This window comes from Monodon monoceros, unplaced genomic scaffold, assembly GCF_005190385.1.
Source record: "Monodon monoceros isolate NGI ecotype Baffin Bay Population unplaced genomic scaffold, NGI_Narwhal_1 Super_Scaffold_11, whole genome shotgun sequence".
Lineage (NCBI taxonomy): Eukaryota > Metazoa > Chordata > Mammalia > Artiodactyla > Monodontidae > Monodon > Monodon monoceros.
The window spans coordinates 125,906,305-125,924,643 of NW_021703767.1; the positions used below are offsets into that span (position 1 = coordinate 125,906,305).

The 18,339-nt window shown below is 37.7% G+C and overlaps 1 protein-coding gene across 4 annotated transcripts in view; it reads left to right on the forward strand.

Moving 5' to 3' along the window:
* STAG1 (stromal antigen 1) overlaps positions 1-18,339 on the forward strand; it is a 434,108-nt gene that overhangs the window by 319,512 nt on the left and 96,257 nt on the right. For all 4 annotated transcript variants that reach the window (XM_029214246.1, XM_029214245.1, XM_029214243.1 and 1 more), the window contains exons 11-12: positions 13,431-13,529; positions 14,046-14,125. In XM_029214246.1, coding sequence (XP_029070079.1) covers positions 13,431-13,529; positions 14,046-14,125 — 179 coding nt within the window. The remainder of the gene's footprint in view (positions 1-13,430; positions 13,530-14,045; positions 14,126-18,339) is intronic.

Here is an 18,339-nt window from a genome sequence, read left to right on the forward strand (position 1 = left end):
TGTGGAGTGTTCATAGAGCCTTCCTGTCATTAGGAAACAGCACTTTACCAGGCCCGTTAGGAGAGCCAGGCCCAGGAAGACAGTCAAGCCACCCTAGAGGGTGGTCTTCAATGTGGATTAAGCCAGCTAAAGAGGTCAAATTGTGAGTTTGGGGAGACTGTGTGTGTACAGCTGATAACCATCCCTCCTGAGCATGGATGTTCATCAGCTCAGTTTTCAGCTTCCCCAAATTGTTGACGTATACACAGTAAGAAATGCTGACAATAACACAAACACCACCTTGTTCTGCCAGCAGGTAATTGAGGGCTATTTAGTTATCCATCACCACCTTGACTAGTGAGTTCAGTGAGTCTCATTGGCTTGGATGGCTTGGGCATAGTGTTAGCTATTTCTGCCATGGTTGAGGACAGGTTGTACACCATTTTTTTCTAGGGCCTGCATACCTATTCCCAGTATTAGAATTTGGATAGCAGAATGAAACCAGTGGTTAGTTTGTCTTCCCAGGAGGATACTGTGAGCCACTTTGTAGTACATCAGCAGAAGGGGTCCTTTTCAGCCCTCTCTGCAGTTGCTGACATGGACAGTCAGCCTTAGAACTCTGAGGCAACAATCCTTCCCCTGGAGGCAGACATTCTATTGCCCATTGGGGTCCACAGAGAAATACATAACCCTGAGGGGTGCAGGGGACACATGTCAGGGATTTTGTTCTGATAATGCTGACTAGTCCAGTTATATACAACCTTGGCTTGCTTTTACCATGTGGTTGCAGGGAGAGAAAAGTTACATACTGGGCATCCAAGTCCAAAATGTCGGTATAGATCAGTAATAAGCATTCTTGTACAGGGGTTTTTTTCTGTCACATCATAGGAAATATTAAAGTAAGGGACTCCGGAGCATGCCTGCATCTGGGCCTGTATCAAAGGAGTGACCCAGCTATTTGACCCATTGGCAACTTGAGGAAGTTCTGAGCAGTTTTGTGTCAGCCAGGCCATTACAGTGGGAATGCGGAACGAGAAGGAATTCATTCTGTGATGACAAATCCCAGCGTTGTTTAAGTTTGCCTCCTCTGACTATGGCTGTTGTTGTAACAGACACAGCAGATGATTCTGTAGGAGTGAGAAGAGGAAAGATTAATGTTTCTACTCCTCTCCCACTTCATGAATCTTCTCAGGCCAGAGCTACTCTGGTCTACTGCTTGTGATACTAGCTGCCCTGGTATTGCAACCCAAGCCAGATGTTACCTCCTCTGTGGGCACCCAGTGCCTTTGTGGCTTGACACAAACTTTTTGGCCTCAGTTGGCCAGTCTAGGGAAGGACTGCACAAACTTGACATGTCTGTTAACGTCACCCACCTGATTGAAAGGGTCAGTGTGCCCAGTACTACTAGAAGGACCCTCGCTAGCACCCTGATACTCCTTGATTTCATCTCCCACCTTTTTGGTATCCCATAGGTAAGGAGGTTCCCCAAGGTAAGTATCATATCCAGACTAGAGTCAAGGGGCCCTGTCTGGGGTACAATCGTAGGCAGAACTGCAGATCACCCCAAAGAAGTACACTCCAACAGGAAAAAAGAAGAATGAATGACATGTTGAGATTGTGATTTTGCAGGCACAGCCTAAGCACATGGCTGCCTAGTCCACTTCCACCACAACCAAACTCAGTATTTCCCAATGTGTGTTGCAGTGCCTGTTTTCCTTGCACTGGAGTGTTTAGTAGCCATAGTCCCTGAGAGTGTGCCCATTGTTGTCTTGCTTGGGCAGTGAAGGATGTTCCTTGGTCAGAGTGAAGTCCCATGGGGTATCCAAAAATATGACATAAATTTTATTCAAGGACAGCTATGTTTCAGCATCCACATGCCAGACTGGAGTAGCTATACAATAGCCTGACTAGGTGTTATGGCAGTGAGGCATCATCTTTGCCTGTGGCTGGTGGTCAGGGGTTTGATGTGAACAATCTGCCAGATCCAGGTGAGTCCCAGTCCTTGGTTAATGTGTCCCAGTTCTTCTCTCTGGATGATTTGAGTATATTGACAAGAATCACAAGATTGTACTACATCCTTAGACTTCTGGGTTATCTCTTGGGCTCTGGCCCATTTTTGCATCTGAAGTAGACTCCTTTTTCCATAGATGTACCCACCAGGCAATTGTTGCAGCCCACTGGGCACAAACTTGATTGACACTAGTTCCATTTATGTTTTTATTTTAAAAGTTCCTTTGCAAACACAAGCGTGTGGTCCTTCACACAAACATGCTACTAAAAAAAGAACAAAAAAAGTCAATGAAGAAATTAAAGAGGAAATCAGAAAACACCTCAAGACAAATGAAAATACAGCTTGCCAAAATCTATGGGATGCAGAAATGCAGCTCTCAGAGGGAAGTTTATAGTGATACAGGCCTACAAGAAACAAGAAAAATCTCAAATAAACAACCTAACCTACCATCTGAAAGTGTTAGAACAAAGCCCAAAGTCAGCAGGAGGAAGGAAATAATAAAGATCAGAGAGGAAATATAAAAATAGAGACCCCCCCCCAAAAAAGATAATAGAAAAGATAAATGAAATCAAGAGCTAGTCTTTTGCAAGCATAAACAAAATTGATAAGCCTTTAGCTAGGCTCGTTAAGAAAAAAAGAGAACCCAAATAAACAAAATAAGAAAAGAAAGAGGAGAAATTACAACTTACACTCAGATATACAAAAAACTCATAAGAGTATATTATGAACGGTTATATGCCAACAAATTGGAAACCTAGAAAAAAATGGGTAAATTTCTAGAAACGTACACTTTTCCAAGACTGAATCTGGAAGAAATAATCTGAGCAGACAAGTCACTAGTAGTGAAATTGAATTAGTAATCAAAAAGCTCCCAGCAAATAAAAGTCCAAGACCCGATGGCTTCACAGGGGAATTCTACCAAACATGTAAAGAAGAGCTACTATCTATCCTCAAACTATTACAAAAAATTGAGGAACACTTCTGAATTCATTCCATGAGGCCACCATTACCCTGATACCAAAACCAGACGAAGATATTACCAAAAAAAAGAAAATTACAGACCAATATCTCTGATGAATATAGATGCAGAAATTCTCAACAAAATATTAGCAAACCTAATTCAACAATATATAAGCAGGATCATACACCATGATCAACTGGGATTTACTCTAAGGATGCAAGGATGGTTTAATATCCACAGATCAGTCAGTGTAATACACCACATTAACAAAATGGAGACTACAACCACATCATCATTTCAATAGACATAGAAAAGGCATTCGACAGATTTCAACACCTATTCATGATAAACACTCTAATCAAAGTTGATATCAAGGAAACATATGTAAACATAATAAAGGCTATTTATGACAAACCCACAGTTGACATCATACTCAACAGTGAAAAGCTGAAAGCTTTTCCTTTAAAATCAGAAACAAGAATGCTCACTCTTGCCACTTCCATTTAACATAGTATTGGAAGTCCTAGCCATGGCAATCAGAGAAGAAAAAGAAATAAAAGACATCTAAATTGGAAAGGAAGAAGTAAAACTGTCACTGTTTGCAGATAACATGATACTATATATAGAAAACCCTAAAATGACCACCAGTATACTATTAGAAGTAATAAATGAATTAAGTAAAGTTGCAGGACACAATATTAATATACAGGAATCTGTTGCTTTTCTATATACTAGTAATGAACTATCAGAAAGAGAAAGCAAGAAAACAACGCCATTTAAAATTGCATCAAATGGAACCAAATAGAAAGTCCAGAGATAAACCCATGCACGTGTGGTCACCTAATCTATGACAAAGGGGGCAAGAATATAAAATGGAGAAAAGACAATCTCTTTGATAAGTGGTGCTGGGAAAACTGGACAGCTACATGTAAACGAATGAAATTAGATACTATAAATCTCTTAGATGAAAACATAGGCAGAACACTCTTCGACATAAATCACAACAACATCTTTTTCAACCCACCTCCTAGAGTAATGAAAATAAAACCAAAAATAAACAAATGGGACCTAATTAAACTTAAAAGCTTTTGCACAGCAAAGGCTGTGCAAAACGATAAGACGAAAAGACAACCCTCAGAATGGGAGAAAATATTTGCAAACAAAACAACCGACAAGGGATTAATCTCCAAAATACACAAACAGTTTATGCAGTTCAATATCCAAAGAACAACCAACCCAGTCACAAAATGGGTAGAGGATGTAAATAGACATTTCTCCAAAGAAAACATACAAATGGCTAAAAAGCACATGAAAAGATACTCAAAATCACTAATAGAGAAATGCAAATCAAAGCTATAGTGAGGTATCACCTCACACTGGTCAGAATGGCCATCATCAAAAAATCTGCAAACAATAAATGCTGGAGAGGGAGAAAAGGGAACCCTCCTACACTGTCGGTGGGAATGTAAACTGGTACCTCCACTGTGGAGAACAGTATGGAGGTTCCTTAAAAAACTAAAAATAGAGCTACCATATGACCCAGCAATCCCACTCCTGGGCATATATCCAGAGAAAACCCAAATTTGAAAAGATACATTCACCACAGTGTTCATTGCAGCACTATTTACAGTAACCAGGACATGGAAGCAACCTTAATGTCCATCGACAGAGGAATGGATAAAGACGATGTGGTATATATATACAATGGAATATTACTCAGCCATAAAAAAGAACAAAATATTGCCATTTGCAGCAACATGGATGGACCTAGAGATTGCCATACTGAATGAAGTAAGTCAGACAGAGAAAGACAAGTATCATAAGATATCATTTATATGTGGACTCTAAAAAAGGGTACAAATGAACTTATCTACAAAACAGAAATAAAGTTACAGATGTAGAAAATAAACATGGTTACCAGGGGGTAAGTGGGGGAGAGATAAATTGGAAGACTGGGATTGATATATACACACTACTATATATAAAATAGATAACTAATGATGACCTACTGTATAGCACAGGGAACTATACTCAATACTCTATAACAGACTATATGGGAAAAGAATCTAAAAAAAGAGTGGACATATGTTTATGTATAACTGATTCACTTTGTTCTACACCTAAAACTAACACAACATTGTAAATCAACTGTACTCGAGTAAAAACTTTTTTAAATTGCATCAAAAAGAATAAGATACCTAGGAATAAGCTTAAGCAAGATGGAAGACCTGTACTCTGAAAACTATAAAACATTGATGACAATAACTGAAGATGATACAAAAAAATGAAAAGATATCCCTTGTTCTTGGATTGGAAGAATTAATATTGTTTAAATGGCTATACTACCCAAAACAATCTTCAGATTGCAGTCCCTATCAAAATACCCATGACATTTATCACATAACTAGAACAAATAATCCTAAAACATATATGGAATCACAGAAGACCCTGAATAGCCAAAGCAATCTTTAGAAAAAAGAACAAAGCTGGAGGTATCATGCTTCGTGACTTCAGACTACACTACGAAGCTACATTAATCAATACAGTATAATACTAGTACAAAACCAGACACATAGTTCAATGGAACAGAATAGAGAACCCAAAAATAAGCCCATGCACATATAGTCAGTCTTCAACAAAGGAGGCAAGACTGTACAGTGGAGAAGATACACTCTCTTCAATAAGTGGTTTGGGAAAACTGGACAGCTACATGTAAAAGAATGAAATTAGAACATTTTTTCACACCATATACAAAAATAAACTCAAAATGGATTAAAGACCCAAGTGTAAGACCTGAAACCATAAAACTCCTAGATGAAAACACAGGCAGGACACTCTTTGACATAAATTGTGGCAGTATTTTTTTGGATCTGTCTCCTAAGGCAAAGGAAACAAAAGCAAAAATAAACAAATGGGACCTAATTAAACTTAAAATCTTTTGCAAATCTTTTAAGCAAAGGAAACCATCAACAAAATGAAAAGACAACCTACTGAATGGGAGAAAATATTTGCAAATGATATGGCAGATAAGGGGTTAATATCCAAAATATATAAACAGCTCATACAACTCAATATTAAAAAACCAAACAGCCTGATTTTAAAATGGGCAGAAGACCTGAATATACATTTTTCCAAAGAAAGCATACAGATGGCAAACAAGCACATGAAAGGATGCTCAACATTGCTAATCACCATAGAAATGCAAATCAAAACCACAGTGAGATACCACCTCACGCCTGTCAAAATGGATGTCATCAAAAATACCACAAGTAACAAATGTTGTCCAGGATGTGGAGAAAATGAAACCCTTATACACTGTTGGTGGGAATGTAAATTGGTACAGCCACTATGAAAAACGGTATGGAGGTTTCTCAAAAAACTAAAAATAGAACTACCATGTGATGTAGCAATTCTACTCCTAGTTTTATGTCCAAAGAAAACGAAAACACTAATTTGAAAAGACATGTGCATTCCAGTGTTCGTAACAGCATTATCTGCAGTAGCCAAGATATGGAAGAAACCTAAGTGTTCATCAACAGATGAATGGGTAAAGAAGATTTGGTATATATACATTGTATGTGTGTGTGTGTGTGTGTGTGTATATATATATATACACACACACACACACACACACACATACATACATACATACAATGGAAGATTACTCAACCATATAATAGAATGAAATTTTGCCATTTGCAACAACATGGATAGACTTGGAGGGTATTATGCTTAGTGAAATAAGTCAGACAGAGAAAGACAAATTCTGCATTTTCACCTTATATGTTATATCTAAAAAATGAATATAACAAAACAAACAGACTTACAGATATAGGGAACAAACTAGTGGTTACCTGTGGGGAGGGCCAGGATAGGGGTAGGGATTAAGAGGTACAAACTACTATGTATAAAACAAGTAAGCTATAAGGATGTACTGTACAACATAGGAAATATAGCCAATATTTTATAACTTTAAATGGTGGGTAAATCTATAAAATACTGAATCAGTATGTTGTACACCTGAAAGTAATAATTATAAACCAACTTAACTTCAATAAAAATTTAAAAATAAAAAAAAGGTCCTTTGCCATGAGTATCTACATGAGTGACGTATGTTTTTTTCTTCCCAGGGAGCAAGCTGCTGCCATAGTTCTTTTCCCTATATGGGGGATCCATTAATAGTCCAGTCTTTTAGTTGCCATTTGCCTGACCAGATGACTAAGTCATTGGCAACAGCCCATTTGTTGGTGAAAAATGTATCAAGGAATGGTAGTAGAGGTGGCTACTATTGGAATGCCCACACCTGATAGTCAAAAGATGGCCATTTACTGGTTCAGATGGTAGCTGCAACCCAGCAGACCTCATCTGCCTTTAGTTTCACAGAGCTGTCAGTAAACCATGCCATAATGTCATCTTTGAATCTTGGGCCTTAGGAATTGCACCTGCTGTGCCTAGGGCCTGGACTTTATCTGGATTTATAGTCAAATTGGTACTTATCATTCTGTCAGTGACTAAGTGCAGCACTGTAGCCACCATGGAATTAGCATTGTAGCCGTGTCGTTAGTATAAGGGATGACTAAAATTTCTGTAGTACTTGAGCTTATTGAAGATCAAGCCCTGCCCTCTGGTAGCATATTACAGAAGAATTTAGGTATCCCTGCAGGAGTACAGTAAAAGTATATTGTAGGCTGTTCAGTGAGAACAAAAATTGGTCATGACCTCATTCTGCAGAGGGATCGAGTAGAAGGCATTAGCCAGATCAGTCAACAGCATACTTGTTTTCCATATGGGTTGCACTGTCTCAGTGATGGTGATAATATCAGAAACTGCTAGGGCAAAAGCTGAAACTTCTACATTTATCCTTTGGTAATCTGTCAACCTCCAAACTCTGGAGGCCTTCCTTACTGGCCTGATTGGGCTGCTTGTATTGTCTCGAATTAACAGAGCGATGTCCTTTTCCCCACCGTAGATACAGTATTTTTGTTGAACAACGCATCCTGATTTGGCCAACTCTGGAGCAGGCTAGGAATGCAGCTGGCCCATTAAGCTTGAATTTGTCCTTGTTGTGGTACATACCCCTTGAGGCAATGGTGGTTTTCAGTGCCGTACACAGCCAAAATGTTAATAATGCCTATTACGTATTCAATAGTAGGAACCAGGATCATCAGTACCTGAAATGGTCCAAAGAATCTCATCCACAAATACATGTGGACTTGTCTTCCATGGGTAACTACATTCTTCCCAGACCTACTATTTTAATTCTGCCTCTATGGGGACCTGTCATTTGGGCACCAGTATCCAAAGGCCCCATAAAAGTTTAGCTCCCCTCTCCCCTTTTCCCTTCTATCTTGACAGGGGCATAGGGCCTCTGGTCCCCAACGGGGACCCAGAGATCTTGGCCCCATCCCTAACTGTGTTATTCAGCCCTAGATAGTTAAAGTCTGCAGTGCCCCTTCATCAAACAGATGCACCAACCAGGCTGTATGAGACTCCCCTGGCTCCTGTTCATATCCGTCCTTCAGTTTCCATATTTCACTTTCGAAGAAGGACTTCATTTCAACACTTTTGTTTTCAGCAATGCCATAGGTGGTTTTGCATTGAGTGAAACAGGTTTTATTTGAGGCCTGTAAGCCACCTGGATCAGGTAAAATTTCCTGCATGGGACCCCTTTACTTCTCTCAGACATCATTTGTGACCCTTAAGACACCTTGAGAGTTGGGGGGCGTGAAATGGGAGCGCAAAGGTGACCAAGAGCCCAGATTATTGTTTCCCTACACTTTTTAAGACCCATTTCACGTTTCCACCCTCATGCATTGCACCAGCTTTTCCCTGTTAACAGAGAGATTATCAATATCCCTATTTATCCCCATATGGCCAGAGGGAGGCCAGCACATCAGTCAGTTCATCACCACCACCCCACCCCCAGAGCCAGCTGCCTAGCCCTTTCATTCTACCATGCCATGGTGTTTTTTGTTGGCAACTGTATCTCTTGGTAAGGGAGTGTTCCAAGGCTAAGGCCTATTCTTATGGAGCCAAGTGGAGGTCTAAAGACTACATGAACAAGACTCTCTTTCCTAATAGTACATAACAATGTCCCTCTCAAGACTTCTCTTCTCACCAAATGAAAAAGGGGGGGAGGTGTTAAAAGGAAACTTTTGAAGGTGATGAGTATGTTTATTGCCTTGATTATAATCGTACCATGCATGTATGCATATGTCCAAATGCATCAAACAAACGTGAAGTTTTTTGCATGTCAAATATGTCTCAATAAAATTGTCAAAAAATAACAACAAAGACTATCTTCTCTGTACTCCCTTCACCCCACCACATTAAAAAAAAAATCTGCTCCTTGACAGGCCACCTGAATTTGGTTCATTTATTCCCATTGTGGTGTTAACATTATACATAGGCATTTTAATAACAATCAGCATTTTCTTCTAGAAGCATGAAAATTGTCCCTTTAAAATACAACTCATTATGAAATGATGCCATTATGCTATACAATACTTTTTATAGCTCTTAACATTTTTTTCAAAAATAATTTTGCAACAATGCTGATAGATTAGTGTCTCTGACAAATATGCCCAGCTCCCTCCCTCAACAAATTATTTTATTTTTCTGTGTTTCTTTTTTGTTTGTTTTCTTATTTTTATATTATATAGTTATTCATTCAGAAAATATTTATTGAGCAGCAGCTATGGGTTAGGCACTGTTAAATAACATTCAGATCTGAATAAGATTTTGTGTAATAGCAAAACAACAAAACATTTATGTTTTGTAGTAGAAATACCTTCAGAGTATAGTAGAGCCCCCAAATAGAGAAATTAACAAAAATACAACTGATTTTTCATCTAAGTTATTGTTAGACATTATTATTAAGTTATTTAATTAAGTCCCTGTAATGTACCAAGATTTGGTACATTAAAGAACCAAGATTTGGGAGGAGAAGTAGTTGATTGGGAGGCATCGTTGGTGTAGATAAAACTCGACTGATGTCTTTGTTCTACCTATAATTTGCTGTGTGAACTTGAATGGATAGAGTAATTTCATCTTTTTTGGCCTTGTTTTTAAATTTAGAGTTACAAGTAAGGAAACTTCTTACATGCTGTCTTACATCTGGGGTTATGATTTTACTTTGGGTCAGCTGTCTTTAGTCTTTTGCTTATCTGTTGTTGATCTCTTGTGATTATAGATACATATTACATAATACTTTTGTTGGCTTTCCACATCTTGCCTCCAGGAAGACCATATCTTGTGAGCCATCTCCATAGATCCCCATGGGCTGCTCTTCAACATTGCTGCCCATTATAATTATGCCCACCTTGCATCTACTAGTTAGTTGATGCTACCTTCTTTCTGCTGTTCTGTGATCTCATCATCTTCATTGTACTGGAAGCCAAATTCTGTTTGAGTATCTCCTATTGCCAGCTCTAGCCTACAGAATACAGCTGTTATGGAGTTTCTCAGCAATGCCTGTGCCCCCATCACCAGTCTTTTCTTTATTGCCTTGGTAAACAATATTCTCTGGGCCCTCCTGAGGAACATACTCAACTAGTAGGTCTTCTGAGTTTATACAACAGATCCTTTATGGCATGCTTTACTTTACTGTGTTTTAAATGCCTTTCTTCACAGTCTGCCACAACGATTCTCGGATCTCTTATTTCATTAATATGCAACGTTGCTTTTTCCAAGAGTCATCCAGCAATGCGTTAGGCCATTTCCATGGGCCTTAAATCCTGAGGCAAGGGAGAGTGCCCTATATCTAAAAACTCTCTCGTATCCTGTTTGATATTCCCATTTCCAGTCCAGTATCTTCAGCAGACACTCTCTTGGTTCTTACTGGTTCAAGTTGGCCCATTCCTGCAGCACCTATAGCGTATAATCCTTCTCCTCCTTTAGCAGACCCAGCACTTCCCCACTTGGGCTATGGTGAAATTTGACCTTAGCTTGGAGCTACAAGGGAAGGTTAGTATAGAGCATGAGGAGGGCTACTAGCATTGTCCTTAAGGTACTTGCTTCGCTTGAGGTTTCCATATATTCGAGGGGAGGGGTGGGTGGAGGAGGCATGCTACCCTCTAACATGAAACTTATTTGCAGACCCACAAGTTCATGGGAAACTTGGAGTTGAAGGTTATCAGCTGCATCCACCAGTTATTCTTTGAACTTGCACTTCTTTCCTGTATGGCCCTGATTTTGGCGTAGACTTGCCTGGGATGCAAAGTCCCTTAAAGTCTGCCACCCTTAAAATTGAGTCCTGGGTCTGGTCTTCAGTATGTTCAGCTCTTTATCTGCAGGAGATAAGCATCTCATTAAATGTTGCCAGTTGCTGATTTAAACTGGTGATTAATTAGCCTGTCATTTTCTCTGTTTAGCATCTCAGTGACAGCCATAGTCCTTAGTCCATAGTCCTTATAGTTATTAATTACCCTCATCCCTCAAATGCTTGGCATGTTGTACAAGCTAAGTGCACATCTCCATTCACCCGCAAGTGAATTAGCAAATGGCTGCTATTCTGTGTCAGAGACTATTGTTAACTTCACTTACAACCAGAAATTGAGTCCTTCCTCATAGTAGTCCTTCCTTCAAGTGATCCAACCTCAGAATCCCATCATTGAGGTCTGCTTCTTAGGACTACACTTGGTACCAACTGTTCAGGTCACATTCCTTAGAAGCCCAGCCTTAGTCAGAGATTTTTGTGCTAGTGATACATTGAAGTTTGTATTCTCCTGAGAAGCCTCTAAGAAAGTGAGGAATATAGGATTAAGCAGGAGACACACTAACAGAAATGTGGTTTCAGAAGAAATTTTGTCTGAGCATCATTTCAGAAGGAATTTTGAAAAATAAATTGCACCTCAGAGGTTGTACTGTCCTGAGGCAAGGAGAGTGGGCTCTTTTACCCTCCTATATCATTCCCCACTGGCTATGAGCCTCATCCTGAAGGAGGGAAAGGGTGTGGACAGGAGAGGCAAGGTAGAGCATAGGAATCTTTGTACCAGGTGGTTCTTCTCAGCCATGGTCAATTCTCCAGAGAAAGATGCAGGTAAGCGCCATTAGCTGTCAATACAGGAAGAAGCAGGAAGATTAGCCTTGTATATTAGGATTTGGACATCTGGGCGGGGCCTCAACAGCATCTACCAGAGGTACCTCCTATGTGCTAGAGACTTTACCAGCAAGCATTATCTCATTCAGTGGTGTCTCAGTCAGCTTTCAAGAGAGTGATTATGCACATCCTTCACTTATATGAGTTCAGTATCATTGGTAGCTTGAAATTGGCCATGGAGGGAGTAATCACATCACAGAAATCTGCAAGTGCAACAATTCAGGGCCCCATCCCCCAGAGCTAGTTGTTAAAACTTTTACCAGCATTCAAATTTTATAACAACCTTATGAAGTCAGTATCATATTTTATAAATGAGAAAACTGAGTATCAGAGTGATTAATATACTTGTCATCTTTCATGTAGCTACTAAGCTATAGAATTGTAAATCTAGCTTTGTCTGGTTCCAAAACTTGGACTCCTACTGTTGCAGCATGTTGCTTTTTTTTTTTTTTTTTTGGCTGCCCTGGGTCTTCATTGGGGCATGCAGGAATCTTTAGTTGGGGCATGTGGACTCTTAGTTGCGGCATGCAGGCTTCTTAGTTGCGGCATGCGGACTCCTAGTTACAGCATGGAGCCTTCTTCGTTGCAGCACGTGGACTCAGTCCCAGCATGCGAACTCTTAGTTGTGGCATGTGGGATATAGTTCCCTGACCAAGGATCGAACCTGGGCCCCCTGCATTGGGAACGTGGAGTCTTACCCACTGGACCACAGGGAAGTCCCCAGCATGTTGCTTTTTGAACACAGAAACTTCGTTCTCTTTTTAATCATTTGAGAGTTGGCTAAATTTCTAGATGACCCGGAATGCACTTTGATCACCAACACCTTCTACTCCAGGTTAATGATTTTATTGTATTTCCCTAGTAAATAGCAGCCCCAGGACACATCACTCTATCATTTTGCCTCTGTTTTTAAACATTCTTCCCTTTATCATGTTTTCTTAACTGCTCTTTCTGGAAAGTAAAAAGTATCCAGTAAATATTTGTGAAATGAATAAATGATGACCCTTTAATATGAAATTAGATTTTTCTACAGGAAGGACAAATTAACATACCCTTCTTTAATTAAAATCATAGGTCAGAAATTCTCTCGAAGTGCCACAGTATAATGTGGGAAGTATTTCATGTTGAACCAGAGTTGATACACATTTGAAAAAGGTGTAGCTTACTCTCAAGTAACTAAGGGATTTTTAATGCATTTTTAATTAAATGTAAGTGCAAATAGAATTGCTTGGTTCCACCTTATGTTGAATTACAATATGAAGTAAATTGAATGATTAAGCTGAAAATGACTTTAGTCTTCATATAGACTTGAAAATCTTTTCAACTTTTGTGGCATAGAATTGACTGCTTCTGTTGTGTTTTTGTTTGTATTTCTGAAGCAAGGAGAAGTCAGGCTGAAGTGTTTGAAAGCTCTACAAAGTCTGTATACCAATAGAGAATTATTCCCCAAATTGGAGCTATTCACTAACCGATTCAAGGTAAGAATGCTTAGCGTATTTTCTTTTTCACTTTAAAAATGCTCATTTTAGCTAGTTTAGCAAATGACATTACCATAACAAGTGTTTAGGTCATGTTCTTTACTGCATATTCTTTAAATGAACCTGTATTAAATAGATGAATCTCTGCTTTACAAAAGATATTACCAACATGAGTTCTTATTCATTACCTTCAATAGAAGGCTCACCTGCTTAAAATAAGATTTTTTTCATAGACAGCTTTTTTATAGTTATATTAATTTTGCAAGGTAAGGTTTGTCTCTGTTAGAGAATGCCAGTTGATGAAAAAGATTTTATATTATAAACATTTATAACACCTCCTGGTGTGTGCATAGGACTATGATAATATGGTTTCAATAGTAAAGCTTTCCATTTAATCTAATCATCATTAGACTAATCTATCATTAGTCTTCCATGAACTCCCCCAAAGACATTACCTCAGATCTGTCTCCACTTACTTTCTGTTCATGGTTGGTTTGATGTATAACTTTTCTTCAGGATCGCATTGTATCAATGACACTTGATAAGGAATATGATGTTGCTGTGGAAGCTATTCGATTGGTTACTCTGATACTTCAGTAAGTATAATATTTTAATTTAATCTGCTAATATATTAATGTTTTTTTCCAGCATTATTGATGTACTTCGCATATATAACCCTAATATATATTCTTATCACTTTAGGTTTTACTTTCACATTTTAAGGTTAGGTTTGAAACAAAATGTTTTGTTTTCTCTTTGTTTTTTATTTTGAATATTGTCTATTTTCTTTACATAAAAGTTCTTTTATGCAGTATCAGAGAAGTAACATACTTCTGTTTAAAGAGAGAGAAGGCTTCAAAGGGATAGGTTTTTCAAATAGGCTTCTTTGGAACGGTATAGAAGTAGGAGAAAGGAAATAAGGCATTTAAATTGTGTCATTAATATGATAGAGATTTTAAAATAAGAATAGTTAGTTTCATCTATAGAGCTTTGACTAAAAACTAGGAAGAATCTATGTGAGAGAATGCAAGTGCCGGCAAAGTCATTACAAATCCTCCCCTCCCCGCTTTGTGAGGCTATATCTGTCATACACCAAACATCATGTATGCCAGGGTCTGTTGTTGTTTTGATCTCTTTTTACCTCTTTCTGCTCTACTAACATATTCTTTGTTATTGTGGCTTTATACTCTAGTATATGTTATATGTTATAAATATGGCCTCTTAGTGGTTTGTTCCTTCTTCTTTGCCTTTCTTTTTAAAATCCACTTAGCTACTTGTGGATTTGTTTTTTCTTCTTTATGAATTTTTAAAGTACTTTTGTCTAGTTCCTCAGAAACTTTGGTTGGGAGTTTAAATATTAGAACTCCATTTAGGGACTTCCCTGGCGGTCCAGTGGTTAAGACTCCATGCTTCCATTGCAGGGGGCACGGGTTCGATCCCTGGTTGGGGCACCTAAGATCCCATAGGCTGCACAGCATGGCCAAAACAAAGAACTGCATTTAATTTTATGAAAAATTTAGGAGAGAATGGAATTTTTTACAATTATGTATTGTTTATACATAAAAATGATGTATTGCTTTATTTAGATCTCATTAGGTCTTTTATATAAGGTTTACATTTTTTCCTAGAGGTATTGTACATTATTTACTAGGGTAATTCTTAAATACTGTATGTTTTTATTGTTATTTGATTAGTATTTAGTGTTAAAAATATTTTCTACTTAGTTATTGCTAAGGCAAGGAAACATTTAATTTTTATGTTGGTCTTTTATGTGCAGCCTATTAGAACTTTTATCCATGTTGACGGTTTGATTGTATTGAATTTACTACGTAGATTATTATATGATCTGCAAACAATTTCAGTTCTGTCTTCTCCTTTTCTAACCTTAAAACTTTTGTTTCATTCTCTTGTCTACTTCCATTAGCCAGGACTTTGAACACTATGAAAGTATCACTGATAGTGGATTTTTTTTGTTCTTGTTCTAGGAAGGCATCTAAAGTTATTTCTGAGATAGGTTTTTGATATGATAGAAGTTCTTTTGTATTCTCAGTTTTCTGGGATTTTCCTTTCATACATTGTTGAGCCTGAATAAAATTGGTAGATTTGTCTAATGGTAATTTACACCCATGCATTTCTAGAATAAATCCTGTTTGAACATGACATATTTGTTTTCATTGTATTTTGCTTAAATGCAATGTTATATTTAATATCCTATTTAGGATTTTCACATCTGTGTTGTGTGTAAATTTGACATAATTTTTTCTGTTCCTTACCCAACTTTGAAATCAAGATATATACTGTTTGTAAAATATCTTCAGTAGTTGCTCACCCTTTTTCTGTTCTGAAATAAATTTGCTATGACAGATTAATTCCTCCTTGAAATTTTGAGAGAATTCTTTTGTTAAAGCCATGTCAGTTTTAAGTTTCTTTTGAGAGAAAGGTCTTTGATTACCATTTCTACTTCTTCAGTGGTTATCCATCTAAGTTAACCTTTATTTCCTCTTGTAATAATTTTGGCTTTTCATATGATTTTTATAGTATATCAGTTTTATCACAGTTTTCAACTTTATTATTTGATAGCTTATGATAGTTTTATTCATAAAACTTTATTATTTCTTTTGTTATTTACATCATTCGTTTTATTTGTATCCTCTTCTTGATCAGTCATGGCAGAGGTTTGTCCATCCTACTGTTCTTTTCAAAGAACTAGCTTCTTTTAGCTATTTCTTTCTTGTTTTTGAACAATCGTATTTAAAGTAACAAATATACCTTTAAGTACTACTTTACAGTCTCCTAAAAATTTGGACATAGAATATTTTCATAGACAATCAATGATAAGTATTTTGATTACCTTTATGATTTTCAGTTTAAATCAAAATTATTCAGTAGTAATTTTTGTTCTCCCTAGATCAGATTGTTTAAAGCTGTTCTTTCTATTTCATTGTATTATTTGAGAATGTGTTCTGAGTACTTTGGTCAATTTTCTGAATTTTCTAAGTATGTTTAGAAACAATACATATCTGTGTTGTGTATATAGTTATTTATATTTATTACTTTGAATTTATTTAGTGTCATTCAAATTATCTATACCTTTGCTTATTTTTGTCTACTTTTTCAGAAGGATGTGTTAAAGTCTTGAACTACTATTGTTCACTTGTCTTTCCTTTTCGGTGGTTGCTTGGTATACTTCAGAGTATATAGATCAGTACCTCTCTATTCATGATTTGTACATCTTCTGATAATATTCACTTTATCCTTACATCTCATTCTTCCTTGTCATTTATGAAGAATTTTTTCCTTTTCAATTCTATTTTAAATTATTATGCCCCCTAGTTATAGTTTACTTGTAAATTTCACAAGCTTATCAATGTCTTTCCCTTGAACAAAAAATACCCACATTCCAACCACTTGTATTTTTCATCGGAATTGTCTAGAGTTTAAAATCTATTGTTAAGGATTACTTTTTTACCCTTTTTTGGGTTTTTTTGCTTCCTTTTTTTATTTAGTTTCAGTAATTGCTCGTTTAGACAAGAGTAAACTTTGCTTTGATATTACTTCTTCCCTTACTTCCAAGGAAGAGTAATTCTCTCATAGACTCCTCCAGTATTGTCTTTTCAGGCTAGTTTACTTCCTTAAAGAGTATTTTCAAACCATCTAAGACCTTGTTTGGCTAAAAAAAATCATACTTTCATCATGAATTTAGAAAATGGTTTGGCTAGTTTCAAAAGTCTATTTTTAAGGTTTTTTTCTATGTTTTCATTGGAGGAAATAAGGGCAAATCATATCTTATATAAAAGTATAGTTATGGCCCTCCAGCTGTGTCAGATGACCTAATAATTCATTAGGTACATTGGTCCTTTTATGGATTCCTCAGAGAGCTCTCCCTTTTGCAGGAGAGGGAGATGTCATCCTGGAACCCACAGAAGTCCTTAGGATGGACCTCCAAGTGAGGGTCCTTGGCTTCCCACAGGAAGGAATTCCAGAGTGAACCATAGTAAAGGGAAAGCAAGTTTATTTAGAGAGATACACATTCCATAGGCAGAATGAGGTCTGTCTCAGAAGGCAAGAGTGGCTCCAGGCCACAGGGTCTTCTGGGAAGGTGAGATCTGCCCAGGGGCATGGGGTCATAGGTTTTTATGGGTTAAGTAATTTTATAGGCTGAGTGGGAGGAATATTCTTGCTATTTTGGTGAAGGGTGGGGATTTCCCAAGAATTGGACCACTGCCTACTTTTTGACCTTTTATGGTCCTCCTCGGAACTGTCATGGTGTAAGAGGGAGTGATTTTTAGTATTTCAATGAAGGTATAATTAGCTAAAGGTCAGTGACCCAACTATTCTCAAAGCCACCTTGGTTTGAGCTGGTTCTAGCCTATCTTAGCATCCCAACAGCTGCTCCCCTTCTTCATTATCTAGCATTTTGTGTCCTGTCCCTTTCCCTCCTGTCTCATCCCCACTCTAGGTATTTATGACAATGGGAAGTTCCCCAGAGTGGACAGTGCCTCCTCTGGCTATTTACTGTGTGACTCAGCGCCTGACTTTCAGGTTTCCTCTGTTTGAGTTGCTTGCCCTTTAGGTGGTCTTGTTGGGCAAAATGTCTTTTAAAACTATCCAGGCTGGCTCCCTTTAAGTATTCCATATCTGGCCTAAAGGAAACATGGAAGAAGTATGGATTTCTACTCATTATGTTGCTCAATCTCCTAATGTCTACTTATATATTATTTCGGTGAGAAATGAGCTAAGGTTCCCAAAACTAACTCTCCAGTCTCTTATAGCATTGCATGAAATGATCTGGCCTTATTTTTCTTGGCTT